General features: G+C 37.9%; 2 protein-coding genes across 2 annotated transcripts; one reads left to right on the top strand and one right to left on the bottom strand.

Annotated features, from left to right (window-relative positions):
• NaPi-T (Na[+]-dependent inorganic phosphate cotransporter) lies at window positions 1–3,682 on the top strand. The gene is made up of 7 exons (XM_089470538.1): window positions 1–207; window positions 485–756; window positions 1,227–1,472; window positions 1,565–2,020; window positions 2,086–2,218; window positions 2,835–3,076; window positions 3,138–3,682. The coding sequence occupies exons 1-7, from the start codon at window positions 201–203 to the stop codon at window positions 3,372–3,374; spliced, it is 1,593 nt and encodes a 530-aa protein (XP_089326664.1). The 5' UTR covers window positions 1–200; the 3' UTR covers window positions 3,375–3,682.
• A 13,393-nt stretch (window positions 3,683–17,075) lies between these two features.
• LOC149268726 (uncharacterized) lies at window positions 17,076–18,212 on the bottom strand. Its single transcript, XM_089470895.1, has 2 exons — window positions 18,045–18,212; window positions 17,076–17,947 (listed from the first exon to the last, which is right to left on the bottom strand). The coding sequence occupies exons 1-2, from the start codon at window positions 18,066–18,068 to the stop codon at window positions 17,315–17,317; spliced, it is 657 nt and encodes a 218-aa protein (XP_089327021.1). The 5' UTR covers window positions 18,069–18,212; the 3' UTR covers window positions 17,076–17,314.
• Window positions 18,213–18,434: the final 222 nt, after the last annotated feature.

Consider the following 18,434-nt stretch of genomic DNA (forward strand, 5'->3'; position numbering starts at 1 on the left):
GCTGCTCGATGTGCACTTATCAGTTGCGTGGGATGTGTGGATGGGTTTGTGGGTGGCTTGAGCTACAAAGTGTCTAGGAGTAGATACGGCTGCTGCCAGAGAGTGAGATTTGGGAAGTCTGGCCGAACGGATGTCTGACGGAACGGAAATATCCAAAGTTAATTTTTAAAGGAGCGATCTTTGGATATAACTATAATATCATGGCAGGTAAGATCGTTTTATATCTTGTCTCACTCAACTGCAGCCCTCAGCCAAAGACAAATCATGTGGATCTGGGCTTTAGCGATCTGGTTCAAGATCCAACTGCTATAACCACAAGCTGCCTTGGCAACGATTGCTACTGCAGTTCGGTTCACATTTCATTTCACGTTTTGTTTTCGATTGCGGCAAATGCCGAGCTATGCTAATGGCCCTATGAAAGGTGTCTCTTTGTGTGCATCCATATCATTATCATCTCAAATATTATCATTTCGTCTCATTCCAGTCGAGGCGCGCACGGTGCTCTGGTACATGACATTCATAGGATTCATTGTCAACTATATGCTGCGCATCAATTTGAATATCACCATTGTCGATATGATCGCCGGCGTCAATGGGCGAACGACTTTAGCACCGCCAACTAATGCCACCATCAATGCGCTGGTCACTAACCATTCGGACTTTCTGGCCTCTGTCGCACCTGTCGTAGCCACGGCGAATAACACCGATCGAGTCGAGCGATATTCGTGGGAACGTCAATTTCTAGATTGGGCAAAAGTGAGTATGTCTGGTCGAGTGGGTTACAGATTGATTGAGTGGTGCGTGATGCATATGTGACGCATAGGGAAATATTTAATCTACAATTGGTTTGATTAACTTTATAAAGTAGTTTTATTTATGGTATTTATACTTTGAACCCATTCAATATGGGAATTCAGATATTTGTCTGTGTGACTTTTGTGCTATCGCACTGCTAATATAAAGTATCTAAAATCACAGATAATTAATTAAATGACGCGCCGGCTGAAGAATCGGTTCTTCAGGTCTGTCAAGGAATGCTTGATAGAGCAGTAAACCTTTCAATTTGTTGGAGTGTCTGAGCTAACTTCTTGAAAGGCTGAAGAGATTAAGATTTCTTTACCATATTGTATCTTGTAATGGGCCAGTATTTAATATTTGTAATATTAATATTTTATTTTAATATCTAAGAAGAAATTCAAAACTTCATTTGATCCACGTAACTACAGATCGATTACGAGCGAGATGGATTCCATTGGAACGAAAAGAAGCAGAGCAATTTGTTGGGCTCCTTCTTTTGGGTGCATTGGCTGCTGCAGCTGCCCGGCGGAATTCTGGCCCGCAAATATGGCACAAAGCTCGTTTTTGGACTGGCTAATGGTGTTGGAGTATTTTGCTGTTTTCTTATACCGATATTCTCCTATTGGAGCTATGCCGCTCTGCTCTGGCTGCGAGTATTTCAGGGACTCGTTACTGTAAGTATATGCCATATATATTATTATTCATGTTGATTTTCACATATCTCAACTTTTACCCAAAATCTCACATATTTCATACCTTTTTTCAGGGTTTGGCTTGGCCCTCGATGCATGTGATGACAGCCAAATGGATTCCGCCCAACGAGCGCAGTAAATTCGTTAGCGCCTATTTGGGCAGCTCTGTGGGCGTGGCAATGTTCTATCCGATTTTCGGTTATGTCATCGCCTGGACGTCTTGGGAATGGGTATACTATATTTGCGGTATATTTGGGATGTTGTGGTTCGTCGCCTGGCAATTCCTGGTCTATGACAGTCCTGCCGAGCATCCACGTATAGCGCAATCGGAACGGCGTTATATTGAGAAGTCACTGGGGGCGTCGGTGCACAGTAGCTCACCTGGGCCAACGCCATGGCGACAGATAGCTACCTCAAGACCTGTCTGGATGAATGTGGTGGCTCAGTGGGGTGGCATCTGGGGTCTGTTCACGCTGATGACCCATGGACCAACGTATTTCCGCCTGATCCACCACTGGGACATACGTGCAGTAAGCTAATTTGTGTCAGCTGAGGTTAATGCTACTGATAAAGCTTTGCTTCTTATCTCTTGCAGACGGGCTTCCTCTCGGGCATGCCACATCTGATGCGCATGATTTTCGCTTACTGCTTCTCCATGTTTGCCGACTACCTGCTGCGCACGGATCGTCTGAGTCGCACCAATGTTCGCAAGCTGGCGACGGGAGTTTGTAAGTTGAAAATAAATGTCAATCAAAATCAATTGCTAAATATGTAATAATATAGATATACTATTCATATGTAAGTATGTACATATGTACATATATGTACGTATCTAATTACGGTAGTCACAATCCAGAGATATAATACGAAGAAGTAGTGTTCTGAGCTTTTACAATCTGTAACGCATACATAAATATATGTATATGTACGCATATATGTATGTATAAATGCTTATGCGCTCGTGTGCATGCTTTAGTACTCTTGTTTACTAATACAAAAATGGTCAGGCTTAAGTGACATTCATATGAGCTTTACGAACTATTTAATGCTTGTGCAGTGCTTCACACGCAGAAGAGAAAACATGTAACGGAATATGTTAAAGCTTCAATTGCTGCTTAGGTAAACAATGCAATGCACACATACTTATACACAATGGTATATTAACTCTGAGCGTCCATCTCGCTCGATCGCACTAGATTCGAAAGCTCTCTCACTGAGAGTGTAAGATAATAAGGAAGCGTAGCAAATACAAAGTTAAAACGGTGGTGGGAACGGACACAAACATACATACATACATTCATAATTTGCTTTAAGTATGTTCTTAATATTTGTTGTTGCTCACAGGCTGTGGCGTAAAGGGCTTGGTGGTGCTGGCTCTGGCTTACTTTGGCTATAATGCAACAGCGGCCATCGTATTGGTGGCAGTGGCCACAATGTTCCATGGCGCCGTCTCCTCTGGCCCGCTTGCCTCAATGGTGGATCTGTCGCCCAATTATGCGGGCATTGTGCTCGGAGTGAGTGGCATGATCGGCGGCATGCCCGGCTTTATATCGCCCTACATAGTTGGCGTCTTAACTCAGGGCAACGTGAGTATTACGGAATTGAAGTTATATCTCGGCGACCTCTCATAAAGACTCTCTGTTGCAGCAAACAATTGAGGCCTGGAAGAATGTGTTCATGCTGACTGCCGCCATGCTCATTGGCAGCGGCGTCATCTACGTTTTCTTTTCCGAGTCCACGCTACAGCCCTGGAACAGTGGCCGTCATGCTCTGCCCGAGGCGGGGCTCAAGGAACTGCAAACGCTCGAGGAGAAGCTGCCCTTGCAGAGTGTTGCAAGGGAGGAGGTCAATGCAGCGGATCAGCCAGTCAAGAGCAACAACTGATAATCAGCTGGCGTGGTTGTCATTTTAATTGCCATAAGTCCAGTTTAGTTATAGCCCCGGCCAAAGGCAAAGCAAAGTGTTATCAGATTCTATTTGCAAGCAGATTCTGATTAAATTTAAACTAACTATAAATGATATTTTTATACATACTTATGTTTGTATGAATATATGTACATATATACAATGTACATGTACATTCGTATGCCTGCACACGAGTATTCTATAAAACTTTGTGTGGCTGATCTTCGTCAATAAAATATGGAAGCTGAATGTAAATAAACACAACATAATTTATTATGGCCCCTAAAGCCCCCTTGACTGTGCAGTGTTAACGGAAGCTGCGAATTTGTTTTACGATCGAGTAAACGGCAGTGCGCGACCGTGAGATACCCTTTAGCTTCTACTAAAATTAAATTTGTCATATATTTGGAGGTAATTTTAGAATTAGCTAAATTTGAAAATATTCATAATGTATGATATTTATGCCAGAACCTATATACTTAATTGGGAGTATCTTAATAATACTATTATACTCTAAATTCGCAATGAGCTAAGGGTAAAATTACGTAGATATCAGCAAGTCTGCTATTTTGTATAGAAACTGTTCAGATAAGCAAAGGTAAATATTTTGTAAGCAGTTCCCAAGCTAGATAAACCAGGGCAAAAATGCAAAATGTGCGCTTGAATTATGAATAGGAAAAATTACTGTATCAGCTGAATGTATGTATACTGTATATACAAATTTATTATTGAAGCTAATTAGATATTTGCTATCGTTTATATTGTTTTCTTGTGCTTAGTAAGATTTTGATATTTTATGTAAAAGTCATTGAAAAGACCCTCAACAATTAAAAGCGTGATTATGTAGCTCCCATGCTTAACATATTTATTTATCTATATATATATATATGTAGGTCTAAGTTATTTGCTTAACTGCATAGGCTGACTCTCTGTCTGACGACCCCAATGAACTGTCGAATTTGCAGTTAATAATTGTAATTTAAATCAAAACTGATTGAAGCGTAAAATCGCTTTTGCCCTTTGCAGCAGACGCCGTAGTCGCATTTATCTTACGTTACGCATTGGTCGCTCTCATTACTCATACCACGTGGTGTACAATTGGATGCGACTGCCAGGCTGGGCCCTGGCTGATAGAAGCGCCCTTTAGGCCATTGGTAACGGGCAAGGGCAATGGCAATCGTTGTTTTCTGATTCCAAGTCATCTTTGGGGTTTTGCTTGGCATTCAATTCATTGGCGTCCATTTCGGATTGCACTCGAGGGAGTCGTAGATGCTACTTCGGCCACTCACTAGGCCACTTCATCCGTTTTTGGCCCTCAACTAATCCAGTCAATGTCTTGTCACTTGATCCAACGAGCCAACTGATAGAGATTAATTGGTTTCCCGTTACACGATTCGCTTGCAGCATTCGTAATGGCACGGCAGAAGAAGGTGCCAAATGCCAGTCGAATAATGCGATTATATAACACCATCAAGCGACCCGTTTAGAGGGCGAAATCGAAACTGAACTGAAAAAAATTGAAAACCAAAGCATAAGAATGATAACTGTAACTGTAAATGCTACTGTAATTGTGAATGTGTATGTGAGCACTCCCTTTGCCGCACTCTCATAATCTGATCATCTTTAATTTTCCATTCAGTTATTTATTCATATAAGAAATTATCGCTTATTTAATCGCATATTCGAATGCCAAGTGAGCTTTATTCGCAAATCCTCATTGAATGTGAAGTGTACTTAACGTTAGCTTCGCTCCCCTTCTCTTTCTCCCTCTCCCTCTCACTCTCTTTTTATTTCGGCAAAGTACTTACGTGCTTTTGCTTTGCCATTACGTTTATCAGCCGACGTGCTTTCGAACCAATTCTTAAGAGACTCACGGTTGCTGCCATTGCGTGGCTGTCATTGCTGTAAACAACAGTTATCTGCAGGGCTTGCACGGGACAAACAAAGAGCGCGTCTAAGCGCAACTTCACAGAGCCACAACACACAGGAGGAGGCAGCTCCGGTATATTAAATAAAGAAAAAAGAAAAAAACTGCGAAAACAAAAAATATCGCGCTCGTATAATAAATGTAGCACGGATTTGCAAAATTCCGCCGTAGTCAAAGTCGGGGTCTGCTAGGCAGGAAGTAAATTCAATCGTAAACAACGCAATCAAAAATTCATTCAAACGAAGCATTAACGCTTATTCCGTTTAGCCAGCCCCCTCTGAAGCCGCTGGTAGTGGTATGGGATGGGGTGGGTGCGTAAGGGGGTGTGGCCCGGGATTGGGCTCGTTTGTCTCGCGCTGTCTCATTGTCAAAATGCAACAGGGCGGGTGCTTGAAAAGCCAAAAAGCGTGCAGTTGGCGAGGCGGAGTTTATACCCACTTTTAAATGTGACAAGCGGGTAGATTGATATTCTTGAAACTTACAAATTTTAAGAAATTCGTATTTGACACATACCAGATATAATATTTGTCATAAAATGTACGTCATGAGCTTTTTGTGCATTTTTGTATAATCTTGCATTTTCGCTCGTATTTATGTATGCCAGCCAAAAGAGAAGAACAACAGAATCGTTAAGCTACACTTAAGAGAGGCGCTCTTAATAATAACATTGAGAGTACAAAAACGATTATCTAATTATTTGACGACAGTGCAGCCGAAAAGCAATGCAACAGAAAAAGAGAGAAGCTAGTAAGAAGAGAGCATTTCAACAAAGAGCGAAATGTAAATCAGCTTCTGACGAACGGAACAAGAGAGCATAATGGGAGCGCAAATTTAAAGAGTATAAATATGAAGGATCTTCGCGCTGCTTGCCGTTGCATTAAAATTCAAGCTTATCTTTGGTTTAACTTAAAGTAATAAATAAAATTGATTATTAAAGCAAGTTCACAACTAATTTAACATTTACTGTGAATCATAAAACTGTGTGACTTGTGGATACAAGCACATAAAAGTTTCATACAGGGTATTTTCTGGTCTATCAAGCTCCAACAATCTTCTATTTTTTTTAATTTTCAATGTTGCCTGGCTTTTTTGCGCCACTTAGGCAGGTACATTTGTTATGTGGGCACGAGCAAGAGCCAGCGCCTGCTTGCGGGTATTTTGTTTGTATTTTTTTTTAGTTCCGGACACGTCGCTTCATAATTTTCCATTTCCATTGAAATGCCACGTTAAATGAAACCACGAAGAGCGACGAATAAATTTGTGCACTGTGCGCCCGGCGAATACGCATGAAAATGTGGGCGGATGCGTGGGGCGTGGCTCGGTTAGCGTACCTGTTTGCATGAGAAATTCAGGGACACGTGTGCCCATGTGTGTTTGTTTGTGTGTGTGCGTGTGTAACAATGGTGTATAAGTATCTGTGGCAATAAATTTAATTTGCCCAGCAAAAACATCGCAAATCCATTTTTTATGCCATAAATTCCCTTGTTCCCATGTGCATTGGGCTTGCAACGGATTAATGGATGTGCGAACATGTACATACATATGTATGTATGCATGTGTGTTAGGGCAAAGGTATGCAAATAAGACAACGGCATAAAAGCATACAGTTTCTAACCAGTTTAATACACTTGGTGTTCTGCTACTGTTTTTTGTTTTTAATACAATTTTTACTGGGCATCTGTATGACTGGCTAAATATGGTACATATATATGTATATAGTATATACTATATACGAATGGATATAATTTCTTGGTAATATATAACTCATATATGTTTGATTCAATTTATTTTTAATATATTATAGCAGTTAAAAAAGATTTATAAAAAATAAAATATTTTCTTGAACAATATAATCATTATAAAATTCTTATTAAATTTAAGATAGGCAAATCGAATACATACTTTTATTTATAATCATAGTCAATGTAAGTTCTATTAATAATAATAAATAATATTATATTTGTAGTGTAGACATCGGCTATAAATCTGATTAAAGATTCGATAATTCATTTAATTCAGTTCGAGATTCGTTAATACTCTGGATTGTGTGAACTTATTTATTAACATTAAATATTCTATAAGACTGGGCAGCATTTAGCAGCTATCTTTAATTTACACAGCAACTGCCTTGACTGTCCTGTCCTAATGGATCAGGAGCTGTTTCTCCGCTGTCTGCCAGGCTATAATGAGAACGCCCACTCAATCATAAATATTATTAATAATGTGTGGGGTTTGCGTTTCTGTGGGTTTTCGCTGTGGCTTTCTCTGTTTGCTTTGCTCTTTGCACTGCTCCAGCCTCGGGGCCAACTTTAGTTTGGCTCAACGAAAGTTCAGCGCCCAAGAACTTTGTACCACGGCCAAGCTCTGAGGTGGGGTTCAGCTGCACTGAAGTTTGTTGAGAACTACCTTGGGCAAACATATCCAAAACTAACAGAGCATATGTATTAGATATATGCATGTATGTATTTATGTTTGTATGTGGGAGTATAAATATATAAATGTCTCTGTCTGACTCATATTCGTTTCTTAAATATAAGAAAACACTTTGCACGTTTCCTTTAGCAGCGGCTGCCAAATTAAAGTTGTCACATTAAGCAAATGAACCAGACTTTCGCCATGTATGTGTGTGCGTGTGTGTGTGCCAGTTAAAAGCATCCTCATTTTAATCTTGAAGAAATAACTTTGGCGTTGGCGATGATAAATCATAAACAGCCCCCAAATGCTGGCAGAGGCCAAAAAGTCGACAGCAGCCTGAGTTCGAGCAGGACATACCGTACGGTATTTGGTGCGTGGCTCGTGGTCGCCCGGACCCAGCAACAATATGTGAATATGTTATTTGTTTTGGGAATTGTGAAAATCTCAACAGGTCCCCGCACTTTGCATATTATTTTTAATACGAGCTCAACAGCAAGTCGTGCGCATTCAGCCAACAGCGTCTCCAGCATCTTCACTCCGACTCCAACTCCGACTCTGGCTCCATCTCCATATCGAGCTTAAATTTGGTTTCCTGTCAGGTCAGCCAATTGACAGTGCCTGGTTCTTGTGGCTTACCACTACATGAGCCCACAATTTGTGTGCGTCCTGTTTGCATAGACATTCGAGTGGGGTCCCCCAATTCCAAGCTGGACGAATGAGCCCCATTCATTATGTAAGCAAATATTTATACTCACACACACTCACAAATATGCTCATGATATGCCGCTGCTCTTTGGCGATTTGGAATTAAAAATAAAAGGAAGAACAAAAATCTTTGAGTAATTGCAAAAAATTTGCAGCTTTTATTGTTAGAGAGTGTGATGAAGTTAACAATAGTTTGGTTATTGCATTTTTAGGACTTCATATATCTAAAATTGTAATACATATATGATTTTCTATATATAATCAAAAAAATTTTTTAAATTACTTTTATCATGTAATTTATACAAAATTGATAATACTCTAAATTAAATCTAAGAGATTCAAGAACCGGTTATATAAAAACGAATTCCTCACAGTAAAGTTAGACTAAGAATAAGAATAAGCAAAGTATAATTAAAGCAGCAGCAGTATAACATAGTCGGGTACGCCCGTCTAGAGAACTTTTAGTTGTTTTAATATAATTTATAACTTTCTTATATATCCAGCGATAAATAGAGACCGTAGAGTTGTCTTAATATATTTTTTCTTCTCCTTATAAAATTGCAATGCTCCTTCATATACCATGTAAGAGGAAACAAATTGCTCAAGCCTAAGATAGATCAACCCAATTCCATACATAATCTTAAAATACCTTGCTTAGTTCTTGATGTTCACCTTTATTACATAATATTGCTTGAGTTTCCAAATAGATTACAATTTGTTCATTCCCAGCAAATGCTGTTGCCTATGAATTTTTTAGTTAAAGTCCATTAGAATAACTGACTTGAGTTCCTTTGGTGGTGTTGGGCAGTTTGGGCTATTGCACTGAGATTGACTTTTATGCGTCTGGTGCATTATTCATGAATGCATGCAAATTGAATAGCAAGTGGAAACACGTAAATTTGAAGTGGCTGGCGAGGTGAGAGGGGCAGAGTTGAGGGCCAACAACATGTGCTCCATTGTCAATGTGAATTACTCGAGCAGAGACAAGGAAACAAATTTCATGGCCTGTTCACCTTCACCGAGAGCATAGCAAAGCATTGCATAGCAAACATATGTATGTATGTATGTGTGCACATATGCACAAGTTCAATTCCCTTGATGAACATTCATTCTGATTATGCACATACACATAGTATGTATAACACTCACACATACACTCACTCGCATGCATATGTTAAGTTTCTGCAAGTGCGTTGGAAGTTTTGGTTTCTGGCAAAGCCAACTCGAAGGCCGAGCCGAAAAACCTACTTAGATTCAATTAAGCAACGCACACAAAAAGCCACAATTCAAATGTTGACGGCACACAGTTTGGCTTTATTAAATTATCATTCGATTATGGCATTATGTTTTCCAATAGCACTGGGTATTGCAAATGGTCTTGAGATACCCATTCGGAGCGCTGAACTCCGGCAAATGCCAATTGCTGCTCTTACTTAATGGCATATCCGGCGGAAGTTTAATGATACACTTTGCCTGCGGCTAGGGTTGTTGCGAAAACTCAAGAAAAACCCCTTTTCAGCAAAAAACACCCTATTCATTCCACTTTCTACATATACACTCGGTTTGTATATGTTTTTGTATCTTTTGACTGCTTTTTATGCAGCGCAAATTGCCTTGTGATGAAAGTATCTGGAAGCACTTCATATGATATATGTACATATATGTGTATGTATGTATGCGCAGATCCATTAAATGTAACTGTTATTATCTCACGTAGTACCATTTTGGGAATTTTAAATATGAAAACTGCTCAAATTGTCCTCAAAATGGGCAGCCGAAACGAGCAAAAGGAGAGCAATAGAAATCGAGCATTATTACAGGTGTGGATGGTAATGCGCGAATAAAATGTAAATTACATTGATATACTGTGAAAACATTTCGCTTGATATAATTTTTCATTTTAAATAAAATTGTGGCATCTGTACAAATAAATATTCAATTATATTGTCTGTTTTGCTAGAGTAAATTTATATATTTATATATTATTTTCAATTTAACTGAAAGTTAAGCCAAAGCTAACAACAATTTTTTGGTCAACTGTTTTATAAATACGATTTTAAAATTCTAAAATCTTTTAAATAAATTGAAAAAAAAAAAAAAAAAAAAAAAAAAAAAAAAAAAATGAATAAATGTGAAAAAAGTCTTAATATTTTAAATTAATTCAAAAAAATATTTTCAGATTTGTATATATCGATTTCGATATATTCTTTAAATAACACTTAGAATTCTTTAAATGAATTAAAATAAAATAAAAACAATATACATATAATATATTCTTTAAAATCTTTTAAATGTATTAAAAGAAAATAAATTTTTACATTTATATATTTTAATTTTAAGATACATAATATTTCATAATAGTTTTGAGGTTTAACATAAAACTAGTTTTGTCTGAAATTTGAGGAATATTGACATATCATGACTTATCAAATAATTCAAAGAGTCAGCTAGTCAGTTAGTCAGCATAAAGTAGCAAAAGTTGGATATGATGTGTTGCAATCGAATTCCCCTTTGTCAAATGACAACAAAGTTAGAAAATACAAAATTCTGGTGTCCGACTGTGTCAGTTTTATGTGGGGGGAATTTGTCCCCCCGCAGCATCATCAATTGGACCAATTTGCCAATGAATGACCACTTCTAACTTCCACATTCGATTTCCGTGTTCCTAACTTCAGCTGCAACCCTTTTACCCGCATTGGAGTCGAAGTCTGAATCGGAGTCTGAGTCGCAGTTGGGGCTGGGGTCGTCCATCACTTTGTATACCTTTGGGTGTTGGCCAACGCCAATCAAGCGCAAAACCATTTTGACATGGTTCGACATGCGAACGGATGGAACGACAGAGCAAATGGTTAGCCAACCACAAGCAAGTGGACAAAGCAACAGCAACTGGCCTGGCATGGCCTAGCCTGGCCTGGCCTGGACAATGACAATTCAATTACAGAAATGAAAATAGCGCCAGGCATAAAAATCAAATAAAAACAGCATAAAGTCCGGATAAGCAAATAAAATCTGTGTGTGGCCAATGTGGTGGCCGGGCCGGGCTGGCTGCCAGCCCATTGCCAATGGGTGACGACTTTTTCGGCTTGCGTTTTGTATTTTGATTAAGCCGGCTTCTCTTGCTGCATGGGCTGGTGCTGGGCTTTGCGGTCAATTGGCAATTGGCGCCATACGCACGTAGAGGACATTCAGCCCTGTTCGACATGGTCGCGCATAAAGTTCCCACGCACACTGGTGAGCCCTGGACTGGGGGACGACCGGAAACCAAATTAATTTGGCTAAAAGTGCATGCAATGGTCACTTCACAGATACTCGGACAGCGTGGCCCTGGGGCTGCGGTTGACACCTAATACAAGCTCATCTGCCTAAAAACCTCACGACTTGCTGTGCCTTAAAGCCAGCTCGAAAAGTACAGCAAAAGTGCTGCAAATGAATTTGGGGAGGCGGCGTTTTGCGATTGAAAATTCATAGCCAAAAATTTATTCATGGCCTGCCCCCTGGCTCTGGGGTCGCATTAATATTTAAGCAGCCCCATCCCCAGTCCGGCGGCGACTCCTGTCCGGGCCACCTTTGCGGAGACGTCACAAACTTTCTGCATTCGACCCGCCGTTCTGTTCTCGGTGGCCAACGGAGCTGTCAGTAACAACGTCTCGAGGACATGAGGGCGCACTTTTTATGGCTTTAAGTTTTTCGCTGCCTATAAGAGGCAAGTATGTTACAGTGGTACAAAAAATTATTCTTTAAACTATTTTAATATTACAAATAACAAATAGCTTAATACAAATTACAAATAATTTAATCGAAATAACCAATTATTAGTGATTGAGAAAAATTAAAAAAATTAAAAATTAAAAAATGTATAAACTAAATATACATATACATATAAAAGAGTAAAAGAAAAAATATTATTACGTTAATATAAATGTGTTAAAATGTATTAATTAATTACATGTATCATATAACATAATTAAATAACATTGAATTAAATTATTTAATTCTTTAACCCGTTTTAAAATATTTATAATATTGAATCTTAATCGTAATTTTAATATAATTAATGTGTTTAATTATATTTATTTAATAAAATACTTAAAATAATTTTTATTAAATTATTTAATTTTTGGGAATATAACAATTATTTAATCTTCAAACACCTGAATTATTAAAGAATTTTGAAATATATATTAGGGAGGCGTCTTATACTTTTTTTCATTAATTATACAATATTTTCTTATATATATAATACATTTGTAATATGTATATTTCTTTTTATTTATTAAAAATAGTTGAAAATAAATTCATAATACTAAACATTACTTTAATTATGTTAATTTGTAGTACGAATTTTTCCAATTATATAAGGTAGATACTTCATATCATACACATTTTCCGCATAGCGTCCCACTGTGCCGTGCGACCCTTGGCTCTTTCGTCGTGGTTGGAGTCAACATTTAACCCGTCTGACGCTCGCATAATGTCACAGAATGTTCAAACTAAACATTAATTTTTGATAAAATGGCTTTCGACTCCCACGAAATAGTCTCGATGTCTGGTTATTTTGATATTTAGAGGCGAAGTAAAGCGATATTGGAAAAGGGTCACAAATTTCACATTTGCACTTGGCCCTTGTCGCCAATGTCTTGTAGATAAATGTGTAGTTGATTAAGCGGACAGAGGGTGGGTGGGCCTATGCTGGGCTCCTCCCTGTTCTCCCTGTTCTATTGAATCAAATTTGGCTGTATTATGGTTTTATTAATGCAATTTTTAGACTGCTTTCATGGCATTTTGGGCATTTGGGCATTTAGCCAGGCTACGCAGAGCCGAGGTTTTTGGCCTCGAGCTGTGGTCGCTCTTGTGGGCAGGTGGCTAACAAAAATTCATTTATTTTCATTTATTGTTTCACATTTCCCATAGGACAGCGGCAGTTGCAATTACCGCACTGCTCTGGAAAACTGGAAGTACAACGGCAAAGAGCACAAGAAATACACCCAAAATCAAATGGGAAAAAATTTGTCCGCGATGCGTCGCACTGAGAAAAGTTTCGCCTTTTTTGTTTCTTTCCTCATACTCGATGCTGAACCAAAAAGGGGTATATTGGCTTTTTGGGCAATGTCTGTAACTATACATTGAATTTGGAATTTTATGGAATTTTAATATAAGAAAAAAATATATTTATTTTTAGGAATTTCATGAACTCGATATAATATAATATTTTATACATTTGGTATTGTATATATGCTCAAACTCTGGTTGCTAATATCTGTTATATTTAAACTGGAGCATTAAAATTGGATATACAAATGTTGCACATGTAAATGTACTTTGGTTTGGAAAATCCATCTGAAAACAATTATCCTCTGTATTAACTGTATATCAAGCATATGAATAGAGTATAAAGAATGTATTATAATAAAATACTCTAGTACAATATATTTTTTATATTTACACTTATTATATTTTATATTAGCTTTTATTTTATATTTACACCTTTTGTGATCAAATTTATGAAAAACTATTTCTTTCTGAGTTTTCGTGTAAGAATACGTTAAAAAATATTTTAGTTGATTGACCAATAATACATTGATCAAATATATATATTAATACATTTAAATTGATAAATCTTTATGCCATAAACGAGTATGACATCAGTCAGTTATACCCAAACAGTTGATTTTTGCTGTTGTATATTTTGGTCGTCGGGAGTGAGTTTTATTTACTTTTTACTGCCCAGGAGTGTTCATAATTTTGTTGACTTGTCGTGTAGATTGTAATTTTTACTGCAGGACAAGCGCAAATACATAATTGAATAACAGCAGCAGCAGTAGCAGTAGCCGCTCTCCAAGTAAAACCCCAAGCTAAATTTCTTGGCTGAGTTTTTTTTTTTTTTTTTTTTTTGTTTGTGCGTTAGAAAGGGTGCAGGATTCTAGATTGGCAGTCGCTGCAAAAGTTTTAATTCAATTTTTTCTGCGTTGTTAACTTGAGAAGCAGACGCTGCTGAAGTTGATTAATTTCGCATTTTTACGCTTGATTATAACCAGCCAGGCAGTCAGCCAGCCATCCAGTCAGTCAGCCTTCCCCAGTTTTGCGTGGAATCAACTTTTGCTCCATTTCTTTCATTCCTGGTGCTGCCAAGTTTTTGTGCTTGAACTTTTCCAGCACGCGAATCTTTTTTCGTGACTAAAATATGGCGTTGAATCCTTTGGGAAATTTCGAATATCACACTTTGTTCGTCATGCCTCCCATGTGTGTGTGTGTGGTTGTGTGTGTGTGTTTGCACACAAGCAATTCGTGCTGCCAGAGTTCATTACACATTCGCCCACATACACACACACATATACGATGCGGCTTACATACATAAAATGAAACGAAATGAAATGAAATGTCGAAATGAGCAAAAGTAATGAGAAAAGGCCCAAGAAATGATTAACCCATCTCAGTTAGCAGCCAGAGCGAGACAGAGATGGCAACAAATTACACTGCACAACCCGACAGCAAGTGCTACCTCCCCTCCCCCCATTCTCCTGTCCACATTTATGCGGTTTCCCTACCCACAATATCATAATTATTACGAGAGCATCAATTTTTAGTGGTTGAGCTTGTGATTTTGCTCGTCCTTCGGCTCGACTTGGAGCTGGGCGCTCGTATGGGGCGGCACGCCGCAATTAATAATTTCCTGGGCAGAGGGGGCCTTGATTGAAGTGTGTCGATAAAATTGCACGTGTGATTTCCAATTAAAACAAATTATTTGCTCATCGTCGGAATGAGCTGGAGATATTTGCGCTTTTCCAGTGAGTCATTTATAATATAAATCAAAATAACTATAAGTAGCGAGATAGATACTCTGTTTTCAAGTATTAGTAATTAATTTTGATTTAATATATATGTTTAAGCGTCAGCATATATAGTATATATCTGTTTCTCTATAGTCGTAGCTATTCTCATCTAACTAATCTTTTGCTAAGCCGCTTTTATGGCACTTTATACTACTGTAATATACTGCCATTATATAACTACTATTTTGACATACCAATAGACTATAATAATTATACTTAATTATACTATAATAATTATATTATATTAAATATTATGGCGAATACTTTATTCGAAAGAATAATAACATTTGATGGAAATACCATAATACAACAAATTTAACATTAGTCATTTAGCACAACTTGGAATCTCTTTCTCTCTCTCTCTCTCTCTTTTATAGTTTCGAGTATAAAAAACTTGAATTTTTTACGATATTCAAGAAATTAAATGAGTCATTAAAAAATTAAAATAACGCAAACTTTATTAAAATATAATAATAATAATATTATTAAAATAACGCTTCTGGTGTTAACAAATTTTGTTTTGCTTTTGTAATTAACAGACGATCTGAGAAATGGAAGCATGGACAAACGGATGAACATGAGCAGATCAACTCTCTGCTTCTTCATACTAGCCACTTCTTTTAATAATTAATTAATTAAATTAATTATAATATTAATCAATTTAGATAATAATAGTAATTATCAATCTGAATAAGAAAAAATAATTGTTATATGGCAATTTCTCATATATTATATATATTGGTATTTATTCTAACTATATTTTTTAATACATAAATTTAAATTACTAATGATTCTATTTTGTATTCTATTTATTATACATTCAGGATCCCAAAAATAATTGTTAATTTATTATTGAAACTTATTTAATTTACCAGCAGTACATAAACTGTTTAATTTCCTATATTAAACTCGAGTATTTTAATATCGATCTATTTGACCCAATAAACAAATAATAATGCTTAATCATACAGATTTTGTGACTTCACACTTTTATGGAAATTCAGCTTATCAGTTGCCATAAATGATTCATAAGTCAATAAACAAAAAAATTTATCATTAAAATAAAAATAATAGGCAAAAGAATATTCGAAAAGATTAAAAAGAAATGCATAAATAAAACAAGATTTTATAAGTATTACATGATTTCCAATAAACTCTTCAACTTTTTATTGCTTCTCTGTCTGTCTGTTTTCTATTCTATCTCAAAGTCAATCTGAAGCAACACAAAGAAAGCAACTTAAGCATTTCATTTTGCTATGCTAAAAGGTTCTAATTCTTAGCATTCTGGAGAAAGTTGGCGAACCGTAACAGAATCGCCAAATTGTTTTCTATCTTCTCTATGATGCATAAGAAAGCAGATAATTAATTTGCCATGCCAGAGTCGACGAAGAAACGCAGAAGACGATGCGAAGATGAAGCGTAGAAGATGCTGACAATAAATCAAATTGTATCTATTGTTGTGTAGAGGCTACATGGGCAAAGGTATGTAAATGCGAACTTACCCATATGAATAACTACTTTATTCGAATTTGTCTCTTTAATTATACAGCATATCAAATGCTGTGATCCCAAATTTGCATATTATAGACAAAAACAACAACAACAACAACAATAACAACAAGTGTGTTCTATGTAATTACGAGGCAAGAAATGAAGAATCGTCGACAATTAACTGTTTTGGTCGATGAGTCAGAGCCAAGTTCGATCTTGGCCTGTTAGGCGTCTGTCAACAACTGCCAGACTTGGGACCAAGGCCAACTCAGTTGGAAGCTCAGTTAGGTATTAGAGATCAGTTGAGATACATATGTAGCAATTTCGGTTTATTTTTGAGATACTTGTGCATGTACAATGGGTTGGGCACTTCAGGCAAAGCGTATGTACATACATAATACGTGTTTTCGTGTAATTATAGATAGATAGATATGTAGATATGTATATTGTGGTAATTAGCAATTATAATTATGGTGAATAATTTAATTTAACTAAGCATACAAAGCGCGCGCGTGCAAATCACAAATAATGAAAAAATATAAGCAGTAAAGCTACCGACTACCATTTACTTTGACTTGATCGACTCCCGCCTCGAAACGCTGCGTTCGTGGTGGGGGCTCGGCTTTGCTCTTGATCAAATACTTGGCGAATTCGGCGGGCGAGCGGAAGGACTTGATGGGAAATTTGCCAAAGCGTCCGTTCGTCTTGGACAGCACATAGTAGATGGGATAGGGACCGGGCGACATCTGAACGGGCAGCGGCTCCACCGTGACCGTGGTTGGGCTAGACTCGAGCGGGTAGTGCAGCTGCTTCTGCTGCTTCCTTTTCAGCTTCTGCTTGGGAGAGGCTTTTAGTTCGGGCGTGTACGAGAATTTCAAAGCGGGCTGCATTGCTTCACCACTGGATTCACTAATCCTCGGCCTTGGCCGCATACGTTTCGAGTCCAGGTAGTTACGTTGGCGTGAACGCTGCTCGCCTCTTTGCAGTGTCTTGATCTGGAAGAGCTCCGAGTTCATGTGGCTGCCGGGTGTGCGATCCGGCTTCAAGGGCAGCTCCACGGGTTTGACCCGGATGACCTTTTGTGTCTCGTTCGCTATCTCAATTATATCCTCCTTGATGACATCCTTCTCTGGCAGCTCGGCCAAGCTGATGCACAGCATCGCACACAGACACGCGAGCAGCAACTGAAACGAGTTAGAAGCAAAAAAAAGACGGGAATAAAATCAATTTCGATTTAGACACTCACCACGGTCTAACGCAGAGCCCATTCAAACAAATTACCAAATTCTGTCGAGTGCCAAACATTGTGTAAGCCACAGCAGAGAATCGAATCTGAATACTACGTCAACTTGACTTGTTTTTGGTTATGCTTCCAGCCGTGATCTGGCTCCTACTGCGAGTTTGCGACTTTAGTTAAATGCTGCCGTTTGACGACTGAGCTCTGATCGCAGCTGCCACCAACGCTGTAAGCTTCGCAGCAGCCGTCGATCTTGCCCTTAGCCCCTTGCCCCACCGTCGGCCGGCTATCCCGCCTGCTATAGATATTCTCATAATGAAGTGGCCTTTGTTGTTCGCGCTATGTGGCAGCCAGAACAAATTATGAGCCAAATTTGTGTAGAGGTGAAGAATGTTAGTTTTTTTTTATATTCTTATTTTATTTTATTCACTTGG

This window comes from Drosophila arizonae, chromosome 5 (assembly GCF_054131065.1).
Source record: "Drosophila arizonae isolate 15081-1271.41 chromosome 5, UAZ_ARI_1.0, whole genome shotgun sequence".
NCBI lineage: Eukaryota > Metazoa > Arthropoda > Insecta > Diptera > Drosophilidae > Drosophila > Drosophila arizonae.

Bases quoted from the DNA above. Each gene is read 5' to 3' on its own strand.
- NaPi-T (XM_089470538.1), top strand. The intron at 2,021-2,085 runs GTAAGCTAATTT...TATCTCTTGCAG, and splicing joins ACCACTGGGACATACGTGCA to ACGGGCTTCCTCTCGGGCAT. The intron at 2,219-2,834 runs GTAAGTTGAAAA...TGTTGCTCACAG, and splicing joins CAAGCTGGCGACGGGAGTTT to GCTGTGGCGTAAAGGGCTTG.
- LOC149268726 (XM_089470895.1), bottom strand. From the start codon at position 18,068: ATGTTTGGCACTCGACAGAATTTG. The intron at 17,948-18,044 runs GTAATTTGTTTG...AACTCGTTTCAG, and splicing joins TTGGCACTCGACAGAATTTG to TTGCTGCTCGCGTGTCTGTG.